The sequence below is a fragment of the Geospiza fortis genome, unplaced genomic scaffold, assembly GCF_000277835.1.
Source record: "Geospiza fortis unplaced genomic scaffold, GeoFor_1.0 scaffold148, whole genome shotgun sequence".
NCBI classification, from domain to species: domain Eukaryota; kingdom Metazoa; phylum Chordata; class Aves; order Passeriformes; family Thraupidae; genus Geospiza; species Geospiza fortis.
Genome location: NW_005054655.1, coordinates 141,131 through 158,023, shown reverse-complemented (window position 1 = coordinate 158,023; position 16,893 = coordinate 141,131). Strand labels below are relative to the sequence as shown.

The following is a 16,893-nucleotide window of genomic DNA, read 5'->3' as shown; positions in this document are numbered from 1 at the left end:
CAAGAATTCTCTCCCTTCTGCCTTTGGCCATGGAGAGCACCCAAACACTCCCAAAATCCCCCAAAACAAGGAGAAATCACCCTCAGGCACAGCCTCAGGAGGTGAATTAACCCAATTTCATTCAAGGTTATTTATCTGCTATTGAGGTTATTTATCTATCAATATATTGAGGTTATTTTTTATTAAACATCAGGTTATTGATCAATTAACCCAACCCCCATTCGAGGTTATTTATCTACTATTAAGGTTATTTATCTATTAATACATTGAGGTTAATTTTTATTAAACATCAGGTTATTGATCAATTAACCCAACCCCTACTCAAGGTTATTTATGTGCTATTGAGGTTATTTTTTATTAAACATCAGGTTATTGATGAATTAACCCAACACCCATTCGAGGTTATTTATCTTCTATTGAGGTTATTTATCTATCAATATATTGAGGTTATTTTTTATTAAATACCAGGTTATTGATCAATTAACCCAACCCCCATTCGAGGTTATTTATCTACTATTGAGGTTATTTATCTATCAATATATTGAGGTTATTTTTTATTAAACATCAGGTTATTGATCAATTAACCCAACCCCTACTCAAGGTTATTTATGTGCTATTGAGGTTATTTATCTATTAATACATTGAGGTTATTTTGTATTAAATACCAGGTTATTGATCAATTAACCCAACCTCTGTTTGAGGTTATTTATCTACTCTCAAGGTTATTTATTTATTCATATGGAGAGGTTATTTTTTATTATCTATCAGGTTATTATGAATTAACCCAGCCTCTGTTTAATTATCTACTATTGAGGTTATTTATTTATTCATATGAAGAGGTTATTTTGTATTAAATATCGGGTTATTGATGAATTACCCCAGCCTCTGTTTGAGGTTATTTATCCATTTAAAATCGTTCCCACAACCTCCTTCAGCACCTTCATCTTTCCCCTCTCCTCTTCATCTTTGGGTTAATTAACCCAAACGAGAGCACACTGCACTGCCTGGCTGAGCTGGAGCTCCTCACGTTGGGAAGAGACCCTTAAACCACAGAAATGCAAAATAAAACTGTCCAAAAACGAAATCTGAGAGTTGCAGGAGTTGCATTTTGCCAGCAACGAGTTCAGATTTGCAGAGGGAAAGATGAAGGTGCTGAAGGAGGTTGTGGGAACGATTTTAAATGGATAAATAACCTCAAACAGAGGCTGGGTTAACTCATCAGTAACCTGCTATTTAATAAAAAATAACCTCAATATATTAATAGAAAAATAACTTCAGTAATAGATAAATAACCTCAAATAGGGGTTGGGTTAATTCAGCAACTAGTTCAGATTTGCAGAGGGAAAGATGAAGGTGCTGAAGGAGGTTGTGGGAACGATTTTAAATGGATAAATAACCTCAAACAGAGGCTGGGTTAATTCATCAACAACCTGATGTTTAATAAAAAATAACCTCTCCATATGAATAAATAAATAACCTCAATAGTAGACAATTAACCTCAAACAGAGGCTGGGTTAATTCATCAGTAACGTGATATTTAATAAAAAATAACCTCAATATAGTGATAGAAAAATAACTTCAATAATAGATAAATAACCTCATACTGGGGGCTTGGATTGATTCATCAATAATGTGATAGATAATAGATAAATAACCTCAATATATTGATAGAAAAATAACTTCAGTAATAGATAAATAACCTCAAATAGGGGTTGGATTGATTCATCAATAATGTGATAGATAATAGATAAATAATCTCAATATATTGATAGAGAAATAACCTTGATAATAGATAATTAACCTCAAACAGAGGTTGGGTTAGTTCATCAATAACCTGATAGATAACAGATAAATAACCTCAATATATTAATAAATGAATAACCTCAATAATAGATAAATAACCTTGAATAAGAGTCGGATTAATTCATCAATAACCTCAATAGATATGATAGATAATAATAGATAACAGATAAATACCCTCAATAGATTGATAGAAAAATAACCTCAATAATAAATAACCTCAGAAGTTGTGTTAATTCCTAAATAACCTCATAAATAGTAGATAAATAACCTCAATATATTAATGGACAAAACCTCTTTAATAATAGATAAATACCCTCAACTAGAGGCTGGGTTAATTTACCAGTATTCTCATATAGAATAGATAAATAACCTCAAGATATGAATAGATAAAAAACCTCAATAGTAGATAAATACCCTCAAACAGAGATTGGGTTAATTCACCAATAACCTGATAGATAATAGATAAATAATCTCAATGCATTAATAGATAAAACCCCTTCAAATAGATATTATAGATAGTGAGGAATTAACCTCAAATAGAGGTTGGGTTAATTCCTCAATAACCTGATAATTAATAGATAAATATCCTCAATATATTAATAAATAAAACCCCTCAATAACAGATTAAGCACCCTCAAAGAGGTTGGGTTAACTCATCAATAACCTGATAGATAATAGATAAATACAATTATTTCTCAATACATTAACAGATAAAACCCCTCAATAACAGGAAATGGGGAAGGTGGGGATGCTGTGGGAATGGCACGAGGTGCTGAGCTGGAGTGTGCAGAATTGTGCTCAGGAATCATTTCGTGATGCAGAATTGTGCTCAGGAATCATTCCCTGGGGCAGAATTGTGCTCAGGAATCATTTCCTAGTGCAGAATTGTGCTCAGGAATCATTTCCTGGGGCAGAATTGTGCTCAGGAATCAATTCCTGGGGCAGAATTGTGCTCAGGAATCATTTCCTAGTGCAGAATTGTGCTCAGAAATCATTCCCTGGTGCCCACAACCAAATACTTACGATGGGGGTTCCAAAGGGGATGTAACCTGTGGGGGGAAAAGAAAAATAAATGAATTAATTTGAATGAATGTCTCAGTTTAGGGACTCCTGGCACAACCAGGTGCCCTCACTGCCACCACCCTGGGACATCCTGGAACCCCACCTGATGCTCCAACCCACAGCTGCAGCCCCTTCCTGGTTTTCCCATCCTTTATTTTTTGCTTTTCAAGCTCTCCCAAGTCTTTTCCTCAAGTTTTATTGAGCACCAGAGAAATCAAACGTTTCACATTCCCCCTGCTGTGGCTGCCAATTCCTGTGCTAATTATAATTCATCTCCCTGACTTCCAGGGGGAGGTCTCAGAGCCTTTCCCCAATATCACCGAATGCACTTCCTGCATCCAATTTACAGCCAAAAAGGGCAAAGACCTGAGAGGAAGAAAAAATTGGGAGACAAATTCAGGACAAGGCAGCAAAGCAGAGGGTGCTGGCTTCTCCCCCCTTCACCCTCAGCATCATCCCCCAAAGCACTGAGCACAAACCCTGCTCATTTCCCCTGTGCCCAAATCAGGGGATGTTGCACCCAAAACCATGGGAAAGGTCCTGTTTATTTAAATAAATCTGCTGGAAAAGCACCAGGGCTGCCCTGGCATTCCCAGAACAGCTGCTGGGCACCTGAGCACGGGGGAGAAACCCCAAAGAGGGTTTTTAATTTAATTTTGAATCATTAAACAGCTCATTAAGGCACAGAGGAGCTGATCCTCCCTGGAATCCCAGCGCTGGGGCTATTGGATATCATAACCCATGGAAAACCAGGGATCAGCCCATCCTTTCCTGGAGAATAAACCCCCCAGCCCCCTCCTCTTCATCCAGCGAGGATGGATCAAGCTGCTGACCTGGATTTTACACCCCTGAAGTTGTGGGTGCAAGATCTGCCATTTAATGCAAAGTTAAAATGCTCCCAATAGGGACGGAAAGGAAAAAGGAAAGGGGGAAAAAGGAAGGGAAAAGGAAAAAGGGAAAAGGAAACAGAAAAAGGGAAAGGGAAAAGGAAAAAGGAAAAAGGGAAAAGGAAAAAGGAAAAAGGAAAAAGGAAAAAGGAAAAAGGAAAAGGAAAAGGGAAAAGGGAAAAGGAAAAGGTAAAGGAAAAAGGAAAAAGGAAAGGAAAAAGGAAAGGGGAAAGGGAAAAGGAAAGGGGAAAGGGAAAAAGGAAAGGGGAAAGGAAAAATGGAAAAGGAAAAGGAAAAAGGAAAAGGAAAGGAAAAAGGAAAATATTAAGCACTAAGTCTCACAGTGGAATTTAGGGTCCTCATTTTCCTTGCCTGCAAAGGGATTTTGGTGTTGGAATTCCTTCCTGATCTTGGTTTAAAAGCTGACAAGATTCAGTTCCCAAAGAGGAGAACCCCCACCCCAGTATTTATCCAGATCCCAGGAGAACGGCAGGACACGGCGTACCTGACATTCGGAAAGGCATGAAGATGGTCTCGTTGGTGTCAGGGTGGATGATGGCCTGGAAAATGTCACCAGAGAGCCCAGTGAGGGCACAGGGCACAGGGCACAGCCACCCCCAGCTCAAACACCTCCTGTGACCACGCAGTCCCTGGAATCTCCCTGCCCTGGGACCCTCCTCGCTTCCACCAAAGGCTCAGCAGGCTCCACAAAACCCCTCCCAGCTCTGCTCTCCCCTCTCCTGCAGTAATTAATGATACTAAATCAAAAATGTTAATGAATTTTAGTTATTTAGGAGGAAATCATTGACCTCACATACACAGAGTGGCTCTGTGTCCCCAAAAGCCACCCCAGCTGTGCCTGAGCCCCAGGAAAGGCAGGTTGAGGAGGGAAAAGGAGAATGATTTTCTGTCCCTGCCTGTCCTCAGCACCTCCACTGGGGCTGAAACGTCCCGGGTAGGAGAGGTGGGAAAAGCCCTGGCTGTGGCCGAGGATGGGGAGGATGAGGAGAAAAATCAATTTATCCTGCAGGGGAAGCAAAGGGGCCACAGGGCAAACCCCAAAACCCAACACAATGGGGGATTCAGTTCAGGAACTTCTCCCCATCTCCAGCTGTGGATCCCATTCCAGAACCTTCTCCCCATCTCTATGTGTGAATCCCATTCCTGAACTTTCTCTCCATCTCCAGCTGTGAATCCCATTCCAGACCGTTCTCACGAAGTGGATCCCATTCCAGAACCTTCTCCCCACTGCAGGTGTGGATCCCATTCCAGAACCCTCTCACAAAGTGGATCCCATTCCAGAACCTTCTCCCCATCTCTGTGTGTGGATACCATTCCAGAACCTTCTCCCCATCTCCAGCTGTGGATCCCATTCCAGAACCTTCTCACTGCAGCTGTGGGTCCCATTCTAGAACTTTCTCCCCATCTCCAGGTGTGGATCCCATTCCAGAGCCTTCTCTCCCTCTTCAGCTGTGGATCCCGTTCTAGAACCTTCTGCTCCCTGCAGGTGTGAATCCCATTCCAGAACCTTCTATGTGTGGATCCCATTCCAGAACCTTCTCACTGCAGGTGTGGATCCCAGTCCAGAACCTTCTCCCCACTGCAGGTATGGATCCCATTCCAGAACCTTCTCCCCATCTCCAGCTGTGGATCCCATTCCAGGACCTTCTCCGTCCTACATGTATGGATCCCATTCCAGAACCTTCTCCCCATCTCCAGCTGTGGATCCCATTCCAGAACCTTCTCCATCCTACATGCATGGATCCCATTCCAGAACCTTCTCCCCCATCTCCAGCTGTGGATCCCATTCCAGAACCTTCTCCCCCCCTGCTCCAGCCCCAGCTGGGACACCAACAGGCAGGCCCAGCCCTCTCGGGATGGCTCCACAAGGGACACCCAAAAACCCCACACAGCACCTGGATTTTCCAGAAATTCCAACCCTGCTGTGCCCCCACAGCTCCTCAGCCAGCCCTGGTGCCTCTGGAGATCCCAAAACCCCAAATGTGCCTCACTGACCAGCAGCAGCAAGGCTCACTTGGCCCCTTTTTGCCCACATTTCCCCCCAGATTTGCTGCCAAGCCCGGGAGGCTGCGCTGGGATTCGCTGGGAAAGAGAAATCCATTCCCCAGGGATCTGGGGCTGCAGGGAGGAAGGTACAGCACAGGCACAAACCTTCCCAAGGAACTGTCAAACTGTTTGCAAAAAACTGGAGACAAGAAAGCTCTTGACTAGACAGGAAGGAGAAAATGAAGACATCAAAATATATAAATATATATAAAAAGAAAAAAAATCAGGCTCTTTGGTGGCAGAGTGTTCTCTGCATTTACATTTCCATGGGAAGGCAAAACAGCAACTGGCAAAGGGAACGAGGGAGGACGGGAAAAAGCAGCAATACTTGAAAATAATAAGGAAAATTGAAAATATTTTTAAAAGTGTATTACCTGTTTGATTTTTTGAGCTCCCCACAGCTGGAAAAACAAAAGAGAACATTAAATGTAAAACAAAAAAAAACAGTGTAGTTTTATCCCAAATATTCATCTTTTAGCTGCTGTCATAAACAAACACAAGGGATTGGGACAAAATCTCATTTTCTGCAGCCCACCAGGATGGGTTTAAAGACTCTTTACACACCTGAGCTCCTTCACACCCGCGTGGGCAGCGAGAGACAATATTAAACTTGCATTAAATGGGAAGAAAGAGCAAGAAGAGCCAGACTTCAGAGCTTTACAAACCCCAAATCCTCTGCTGCACCGAGATCTCAAGGCAAATTTAGCACAGCCTCTCCCCGGATGAGCTTCCTGCGGAAATCCAGCCCTGCTGGGGAACAAAGGTGGGGCAAACCCTGCAGGGAGCACGAGGAGCTCTTCCAACAAATAGAATAAACAGGCACCAGTTCTCATTTCTGAATGCACCGAGAAATGCTCACGGAGAGAAAAGATCTCGTTGAAAACTCTCACTGTTGCCTCCTGACAGCTCCAAAACCCCCAAATGTGGCTCAGAGTGAGGGGTTGGAGGAGGAAACATCCCCTGAGAGGTGCAGGAGGAGACACCAAGCCCAGCACAGACACAGCCCCAGGGTTTGCCCTTCCTCTCCAAGGCACAGGGGTTTCCTAAACCTAAATTAAAACCTAAACCCAAATTATCATCTCCAAACACCCCAAACGCTGATGTGCATCACTCCAGGGATGGGTGGGAAGCCAGGGCTCTGAAATGTCTCAGCAGCTGCTGGGTTTTGCTGTTAAAAACTCGTGTTCAGCCCCGAGGCCCCGGCACCTCTGTCTGGGTTTGTTCTCCCCCCGAGCCCTTGGAGCTGCATATCCACCCTTGAAGCTCCATTTCCATCTAAAATCCCACAAATTCTCTGCGAGCCAGGCTCCTGGCTGCTTCCCTGGCAAGGCTGCTTTGCCAATCTCTCCCCACCCTCGTGGCTCCTTCGCTTCTCTCCAATTTGTCAACATCCTCTTGAGTGGAGGCCGCCAGGAACCGGGGGAATTATTCCAAGGAGAGTTGTGCCAGGAGAACCTGGGGAGTTCTGCTCCTGCTGCTGCCACAGCCCAGGATGGTGATGGCTCTTTTTGGCTCCTGATTTCCCCACCCAACCCACCCAGCCTGCACATCAGGTGCTCACCCTGCTGAGCTCAGCAGTGTTCATTAACCCTTGTGCCTCACCCCAGCTTTGTTGCCAGTCCCAAATAGAAATCCATTAAAATGCTGTTGGAGTAAGGTAATCAGTCTGCTGCAAATTGCATTAATTGACCCATTGATACCAGCAACCCCAAATTTCACTCCCAATTCATCCCAGCTCCAAAATGAAGCTCTGTGATGAACTCCACTGCCTGTGATGAGGAACTGAAGGTGTAAATGTCACATACCCGCGGGAGTTTTCCTGAATAAAAATTCCCTCCCTAAGGAAAATCATCGTTCCCCCTTTCCCGGGTGGAAAACAGAGCCTGGGGCACACAAAGGACAATCCTGGTGCTAAAGACCAGGTGGGTTCAAACCCCAGCACCCAAAGGGAAGGAGGCTCCACGCCCTGACAGTGGTGAGGTCTCTGCCTGCCCAGCAGCTGGAGAACTTCCACGGGGCGATTGTTCACCTGGAGAGGAATTCCTGGGGCTCCAGGAGCCTCCCCAGCCCATCCCAGCGACCCCAGGGCTGCCCAGATCCCCTTTATGCAGGGTGGGAAACAGAACTGCGGGATTTCCCTCTCCAACTGCAGGCACTGACACCAGCAAAAAGGAAGAGGGATGCTTTCTGAGCCAGCACGAGGGCTTTTTTGGTCAAATTCTCTAATTTCATTAATTGATCCCAATATTTATGCCTTTCCCTGCTGCAGTGCAAATATTGTTAGAACACGCGGTTTCATTACTTCTCCAAAGAGACTTCACAAGATGCACCTGATGAGTCACCTCAGGATTCTGCCAGCTCATTTTCACTTCTTTCTCCTCTAATTCCTCTTCTGTCTGCAGCGTTTTCCAGCAGCTCCAGCTCCCTGGCAGCCCTGCCAGCCCGGGCTGCTTTGGGAGAGCAGTCTGTGGCTGTGGGGGATTTCATTCCTGCCCTGGAGGAACAGCCATGCTCCCACCTCATCTGCCACTGGGAAACTGGGGAGTCTGCTCTGGAGCTCGGGGAATGGCCCCAGATCCGTGCTGGGGTTCAGATTTCAGTCCCGGGGAGCTGAGTAGGACCAGGTGGAGCAGGAGGGTCTCCTGGGATGGACATTGCCCCTGGATGGCTCCACCTGGACCAGGTGGAGCAGGAGGGTCCCCTGGCATGGACATTTCCCATGGATGGTTCCACCTGGATCAGGAGCAGGAGGCTCTCCTGGGATGGAAAAAAACAGAATGACCCCAGATCCGTGCTGGGGTTCAGATTTCAGCCCAGAGTGGCTGGGTAGGACCAGGTGGAGCAGGAGGATCCCCTGGGATGGACATTGTGCCTGGATGGTTCCACCTGGACCAGGAGCAGGAGGGTCCCCTGGGATGGAGCATTTCCCAGGGAATGACCTCAGATTCGTGCTGGGGTTTAGATTTCATCCCAGAGTGGCTGGGTAGGACCAGGTGGAGCAGGAGGATCCCCTGGGATGGAGCATTTCCCACGGATGGTTCCACCTGGATCAGGAGGGTCTCCTGGGATGGACATTGTGCCTGGATGGTTCCACCTGGATCAGAAGCAGGAAGCTCTCCTGGGATGGAACATTTCCCAGGGAATGACCCCAGATCCGTGCTGGGGTTTAGATTTCAGTCCCGGGGACCTAAGTAGGACCAGCTGGAGCAGGAGGGTCCCCTGGGATGGAGCATTTCTCATGCTTGGCTCCACCTGGACCAGGTGCACCAGGAGGTTCTCCTGGGATGGGCATTTCCCCTGGATGGCTCCACCTGGACCAGGAGGGTCTCCTGGGATGGACAGTTCCCCTGTGGCCACTGCAGCTCTCCCCTAGGTCAGATGAGGGGGACCACAGGCGTCAGGTCAGGCTCTGCTTCATGGACATCCCTCATGCATGGGCAGGAACCAGCTCCAGGCTGCTCACAAGCGCTCTCAGATCCACCTCTTCAGGACTCATGGAAGGGATTTCCACCTGTCCTTTCCAGGATTCTGATTTTCCTACAGTTCTTCGAGGAAGAGTCACCACTTTTGTCACCACCTGGAGCAGTTTTGAAGCCCTGAGCTCGGGGTGCCAGCACAGGGAGGAGCTGGAGCTGCTGGAGAGCCCAGAGGAGGCTCCAGGATGGACCCAGGGACGGAGCAGCTCCGCTGGGAGGAGAGGCTGGCACAGCTGGCATTGTTCACCTGCACAGGAGAAGCTTTGGCCTGAGCTCAGGGTGGCCTTGCAGGGCCTGCAGGGGCTGCAGGAAAGATGGAGAGAGACAATTGCCAAGGGATGGAGGGACAGGAGCCAGGGAATGGCTCCCACTGGGAAAGGGGAGATTGGGCTGGCATCTTGGCAAGGAATTCCTGGCTGGGCTGGAATTCCCAGATTTGCCAGGGCTGCCCCTGGATCCCTGGCTGTGCCCAAGGCCAGGCTGGATCCACCTGGGACAGTGGGAGGTGTCCCTGCCCATGATGGGTGGCACTTGGTGGGACTGAGGTCCCTTCCATCCCAAACTGTTCCAGGATTCTGTGATTTTATGAACTCAGGAGCTGAGTTCAGTTCTCCAGAAGCATCCCCTCAAATACCACGGTGATGTTTAAGGCAGGGTCTCCCAGACCACCAGAATCTGAAGAGAACCAAAGCCGTGGTGAGGAGATGGAGACTGGAATAAATCTTTGGAATAGATGTGATCTTTGCTTGTCAGGACATTCATTAGCAATCCTTATTTAGCAGCAGAATTGCAGCTTAGAGATAGTTTAAAAAAAATAAAAAATAAAAAAAGAATTTATTTAAAGAATCCATCCAGCCCCAATCTCTTCCCCAACACCTGTCACTATAAAAACAGCACGGAGGGTTCCAGTTCTCCTTAATGGATGAGCCTCCTCCTATTAAACACGGGAACATTTCACAGTCCTGCACTCAGAGACAGCAATTGATTTGTCACCCTCTCCATAAAAATCTTCTGCCTTATTTCTAATCCAAACGAATCCTCCTTCAGCTTAGAAGCACCTGGTGCCACCCTGTGAGCACTGATCCTAAATCCATGGGTGCCTGCTCCAGCCACGCCAGGAATAACTGCCTGGAGAAAAGCCCTCATTGATTAATCACTCATTAATCACTCATCGTGACAAGGCACAATTACAGACAAAGGACTAATTAGGAGGCACGGGGTGGATGAGCACAACGTGGAAAGGAACACCCGGAGGTGTAAGTCCTGCAGAGAGGCCTCAGTGGGGCCTGCCCGGGCTGGACTTTGCACCATTACACAACCAAACCCCTCTCTAAGGACAAGGGTGGAGAGGAAATCATTGAAGAACAGTATTTTCAGTTAATTATTTCATCTGTCCAGCCAGTTCTGTTCCCAAAGCTGTTCCCATGCTGCTCCACAGCGATGCTCTCACCTCCCAGCCTGCACCCAGAAATGCAGATTTTAACGAGGTAACAGCCGGCACTTTGCACCCCGTCAGGAACTGCCAGTGGTTTCACACCCCGGGGCTTGTGAGGTTTTATTAAAGCACAGCTCGGATCACCCGGCCCACGCTGAATTCCAAATATCGGGTGGTGCGGAACGTGGGATGCAGCAAAGCTCCTCCCGGAGCGCTCCGGCTCCCTTCCTGTGCCCTCGGGAGGGCAGCCTCCAACCCAGATGTGCTTCCCCAATAATCCCAGCTCTTTAAATGATTGAAATAAGGAGGGAAAAGCAGCCCGACGCCAGCTGCTCACAGATGTGGAGCAGTCTGCCATTCCTGACACACCTGGAAAAGCAGGTAACACCATCCGATGGCTCTTCTTGTTCCTCACAGGAAACCTCCCCACCGGAGTTTTCACAGCCCTGCTCCTAAAATCCTGGCATTGGGAAGGGTTTGGTTCTTGAGGACATGAAGCTCAAGGGATCCCACGAGTGGGATAAATCCCAGAGGGCTCTGATCATTTCTGCCCCTCCTGAGGCTGCACTGAGGCAGCGCAGGAGGCTCCTGGGGCTCCTCCTGGATGCCACAGCTCCTCTGCCATTCCGAGCATTGTTGAGTCCCTGAGTGGCATCAGGGAATTGTTCAGCTTGGAAAAGATTTCAGACAATCACACCCAACCATGCCCAGCACTGCCAGGGCCACCATGCTCCACGTCCCCAAGTGCCACATGCACAGGGCTGGAAACCCCTCAGGGATGGGCGCTCCAAACCTCCCTGGGCATTCCCAATCCCTGACCCCCCTTTCCATGTGGAATATTCCCAATAATCCACCCTGAGCTGCCCTGAGGCCGCTCCCTCTGCTCCTGTCCCTGTTCCCCGGGATAAGATCCTCAGGGATTCTGCAGCCCCTTCCCAGCTCCTCAGGGATTCTGCAGCCCCTTCCCAGCTCCTCAGGGATCCTGCAGCCCCTTCCCAGCTCTGTCCCTGCCCTGGCCACTCTCCAGCCCCTCCCGAGCTCTCCCCAGCCCTGCAGGTGCCCCGCCAGTGCCAGCACTGCCCTGGCCCTGCTGATTCCCAGCACCAGGAGCTGCTGCCAGATCCCAACCCAAGAGTGGGTGGAACAAGAATCGAGTCCCCACGGCTAAAATCAGCTCTGAAATAACTCGGTGCAGCCTCCCAGCACTCAATAAACATTAACTAATTAATCCTCCCAGCACTCTCCTGGAAAGGCTTCAGCAGAGTGAGAATTCACTGAAAACCATCCTTGCTCCAGGGCTGCAGGAGGACGTGGATGCCACTGGAATCATGGAAAGGTTTGGGTTGGATGGAGCCTTTGGAGGTGCCCAACCCCTCCCTGGGCTCCCTAATCCAGCTCAGGTTGCTCCAGATCAGATTTGTTTAATCCCATTTTAGCCACACCAAGCTGGCGGGTGTAATCAGCTCTGTGACCCGGACGTGACTTGGAATTGTTAAAAATAGGCTAGAAACTGTTGTAAAATTGAGTTTTATAGGAAATCCGGTACTCAAGGTACCATAACACACCTCAGTGGACACACCACGAGCCAGCCCGGACAGAGCTGTGACGGGCCCGTGTTTATCAGGATGAGCTGATAAGATCAGCTCCTAAATCCCGAGCTGACGTTTGGAACCAAGCCGGGCTGTGGCTGAGCAGGAGCAGCACCTGGCACCGGGGAGGTTCTTTGGGGTGCATCGCAGCTCCCCCCGTGCCTTCGGCGATGCCGAAACCCCGCTGGCCTCAGCGACACCGAGAATATTCCCAAACTCAACCCTCGGCCAAAAAAGGGGCTTTTCCTGCCAGGAAAAGGGAGCAGCAGCTCAAGGAGCACAACCCGGGTCTATCGCATCCTGCGGGAGGCCGGAGCGGGGGAAAATTACAGTTTACTGCAAATGGGGCTCTTCGCTCTTCATCAACACTGTGAGGAAAAGCCATTACTGCCCAAAAGGGAGGCTCTTATCGCTGATGGATCCGGCGGGCGCTGCTGCGGCGGCGGCAGCGGGAGCGCCTCTCCCCGCTGCTCGCCTGATTGAGGCAGCGGCGCCGCGCTGAATCCCTGCCCATCGAGCCGCCGAGCCTCTTTGCACTTCCCCGAGCCTAATGGGGGAGAAGCGAAACAGTTTCAGAGCAGCCAGCTGCCAGAAGTGCATTTGGAGAGGCTGCGGAGTGAGAAGTCACAAGTGACACAGCTCAGGCTCCGCCAACGCGCAGGAAGGGCTGTGCAGAACAGCGAGTGTCTGTCTGCCTCCAAGGGACCTCTGCCTGCCTCACAGCCCCGGGCTGGGCTCATTCTTCATCTTTCCCGTTTTTCCCCACTCCCCCTGATGCTGAGGGGTGAAGCTGAGGGTGCGAAGTCAGCGGTGGAGCTGTGTTCGCTCACAAATTGGTGTTCTTGCATTTGGGCAGGAGGCGCAGGCAAACACGCACTGAAATGAACAGGCAGAATTCCAGCAGCGAATCCTGGGGGCTGCGACCTCCCCAGGTCCTCTCCAGCCTATGATCCTACATAGAGATCATAGGGAGGGAGATGTGGGTCAAAAATCCTAAACCCGGTGTCTGGTGGCTCCAAGGATTTCAGTCAGCCAAGATCCACAGGTTGTTTATTGCTGGTTTTGTGATCCCTGGATTAATGTCCAGCCTCCACTTCAGGCTTATTGTTGATTCTTTATCAATAAAAATTGTATCTCAATAGAAATTTAATACAAATAAATAGAAATTTGATCGAAATTTATCTTTTCTCTCCCCTCCAGCAGCCGCAGCTGGTTCCTGTTTGGGCAGCACAGCCCCAGCACCCTGATCCCATCCCATTATCCCATTATCCCATCCCTCAGGCTGCACAGACAGCAGGGAAATCAGGGCCAAGCAGAGGCAGAGCAGGCAGGATTTGGGGAGGGGGAATGAGCCGGGTTTTCATTAAGCTCAGCTCCTGGAGCAGCCAGCTGTGCCAGTGCAGGCTCGGGAGGTGGGAACACATGGCCCCGAGAGGAGGCAGAGCCGTGGCACTGCTGGCACTGCCAGGGCCTCACACCTCCCTCCTCCCGGAGTCTGGGCACGGAGCACACCCGTGCCAGCTCACATCTGAACTTTGGGGGGAAAACACCACACAGGGAACCGGCAGCACCTCCCTCTGCCCGACCAGGGAGCATTTATTAACGAGCTGCATTCATTCATGAGCTGCGTCTTGTGATACATGGGTGATGCCGTGGCTCACTCGCACAAGGAAAAGGCAAATATCCTGTATGCGTGTTTAAGATATATATATATATGTGTGTTTAATAGAGAATTGAGAGAAGTATATATATGTATATATGTTTAATAGAGAATTAATAGAGAGATGTATATATATGTTTATATGCTTAATAGAGAATTGAGAGACATATATATGGATATATGTTTAATAGAGAATTAGTAGAGAGATGGATATATGTTTAATAGAGAATTAATAGAAGTCTATATATCTGTATATATGTTTAATAGAGAATTAGTAGAGAGAAGTATATATATGTTTAATAGGTATTAATAGAGAGAAGTCTATATATGTGGATATATGTTTAATAAAGAATTAATAGAGAGAATTATATATATGTATATATGTTTAATAAAGAATTAATAGAGAGAAGTATATATATGTATGCATGTTTAATAGAGAATTAATAAAGAGACATGTATATATATGTATATATGTTTAATAGAGAACTGATAGAAGTCTATATATCTGTATATATGTTTAATGGAGAATTAATAGAGAGAATTATATATGTTTGTATTTTTAATAAAGAATTAATAGAGAGAATTATATATATGTATACATGTTTAAAAGAGAATTAGAGAGAAGTATATATATGTATGCATGTTTAATATAGAACTAATAGAGAGGCGTGTATATATATGTATATATGTTTAATATATATGCATATATGTTCAATAGAGAATTATTAGAGAGAAGTATCTGTGTGTATAAATGTTTAATAGAGAATTAATAGAGAGAAGTTTTATAGATTTGTAGTCACGTTTTACACCCCTCGTGTTGTTATCAGGGCTGGGTTTGGGACATTTGGGAGGGCATTTGGGTTGTCACTATGGCAGCACCTGACCTCCAGTCAATTGTTGCAGTGTGATGGATATTATCCCAATAATCAATATTTAAGGAAGTGATCTCCACCACTGGACAACAAAAAGGAGTCGGTGGACAGAACTTTGGGAGGGGCTAAAGGGTTAAAAGGCAAAACCTCCACTGTGTGATGAGCACACGGTTGGAAAAATCCTCTGCTCCTGGCACCTCAACATTTCTCTATACAGCCTTCTGTTGTATTTTTGATCAGGTTTTAATAAACCCTTTCGTTTTTTTGAAAGTGGGTGGCATTTCTCACAATTTCATTAATGAGCTGCGCCTCCAAACCTCTCGCAGGCATTACAAACTCCAAATCTCCCCCGGGAAAAGCTTCACTCCCCTGCAGAGCCCCCAGCCCTGCTGCTGCTGCTGCTGGGTGGCTCTTTGCCTCTCTCTGCTGGCAGCAGCACCGGGAGGAGCCAGCCCGGGATGGGGACACGGGGACACGGGGACACGGGGACAGGGCTGAGGGACCTTCCCCTGCATCCCCGGCACTGTGTCCCACTGCACTTACAGGGTGGAGCATTAGGAACCCACAGCTGGGGGAAATCAGGGCTCTGAGCCCAGCCTCCAGCAGCTTTGCAGCATCCTGGGCTGCTGCTGGGCAGCACTTGGAGCAAAACTGAGATTAAACCAAGAGCTGGGCAGCACTTGGAGCAAAACTGAGACTAAACCAAGAGCTGGGCAGCACTTGGAGCAAAACTGAGACTAAACCAGGAGCTGGGCAGCACTTGGAGCAAAACTGAGACTAAACCAGGAGCTGGGCAGCACTTGGAGCAAAACTGAGACTAAACCAGGAGCTGGGCAACACTTGGAGCAAAACTGAGACTAAACCAGGAGCTGGGCAGCACTTGGAACATTGATATTAAACCAGGAGCTGGGCAGCACTTGGAGCAAAACTGAGACTAAACCAGGAGCTGGGCAACACTTGGAGCAAAACTGAGACTAAACCAAGAGCTGGGCAGCACTTGGAGCAAAACTGAGACTAAACCAAGAGCTGGGCAACACTTGGAGCAAAACTGAGACTAAACCAGGAGCTGGGCAGCACTTGGAGCAAAACTGAGACTAAACCAGGAGCTGGGCAGCACTTGGAGCAAAACTGAGACTAAACCAAGAGCTGGGCAGCACTTGGAGCAAAACTGAGACTAAACCAGGAGCTGGGAAGCACTTGGAGCATTGATATTAAACCAGCAGCTCAGCAACTCTTCCTACCCCAATTTCTGAGGCCAAAATTCAGCCTGCAAAGGGAAGGAAACGCAGTTCCAACATGGAATGACTGCAGGGAATTCCAGCTAAGAAAATTTTGGGGGAAGAAGTGATGAACAAACCTGAAGTTCATCACGAAATCCCCCCAGTGCTGATACCCACCTGCAAATCTCCCAAGGCAGACCTTTGGTGCCCAAACCCTGAGCACACCCAAGGTTCCTCAGCCTTGCAAAGGGTTCTTCTGGAGCACAAACCCCCAGGAGAAGCAGCTGTGCCCTGAGCAGGAGGGATTTCAGTCCCTCTGGGGCTGGGAGCCGCCGAGTGCTGCTCCCCTCAGGCCTCACCAGTGCTGCCCTGCCAGCACCAAGCTGTTCCCCCAGGCTGGGCTGGGCTCTGGGACAGGGGACAGGACACAGACACAACCCCACAAATTAGCGGGAAAAAGGACAAAAGCCACCCCATTGCACCCTGCAGCTGGTACAGCCTTTTGGATGGAGGCTGAAGTCAGCGTTCCCAAAGCAGGGAGAAGGCCAGGTCTAAGCAAGCTGGCCCCTGGTCCTTGTTTGGCAGGCTGCATTTTCCAGCCTTGCTTGCAGGGCAGGAGCCATTCCCTGAAATGAGAGCTGCTCCCCCGGAGGTTCCCCCGAGGAGGCTCCTTGGGAATCGCTGCCCTGCCTGCAGTTGGAATCGGATCTGTTACAGCCTCCACCTTCTGCTGCGAATTGGCTCCCCGAGGCCTCTGTGTGTCATTTGCACCTTCCCACTCGCAGCAGCCACCGGGGCTCTGGGGACAGACCCTGCCAGCCC

The 16,893-nt window shown here is 48.3% G+C and overlaps 1 protein-coding gene across 1 annotated transcript in view; it reads right to left on the bottom strand.

Annotated features, from left to right (window-relative positions):
• The window catches only part of SFXN5 (sideroflexin 5), a 101,605-nt gene that overhangs the window by 65,059 nt on the left and 19,653 nt on the right, over nucleotides 1-16,893 (bottom strand). Inside the window, exons 4-6 of the mRNA XM_031064918.1 lie at nucleotides 6,194-6,220; nucleotides 4,258-4,312; nucleotides 2,827-2,852 (exon numbers count right to left, since the gene is read on the bottom strand). Coding sequence (XP_030920778.1) covers nucleotides 2,827-2,852; nucleotides 4,258-4,312; nucleotides 6,194-6,220 — 108 coding nt within the window. The remainder of the gene's footprint in view (nucleotides 1-2,826; nucleotides 2,853-4,257; nucleotides 4,313-6,193; nucleotides 6,221-16,893) is intronic.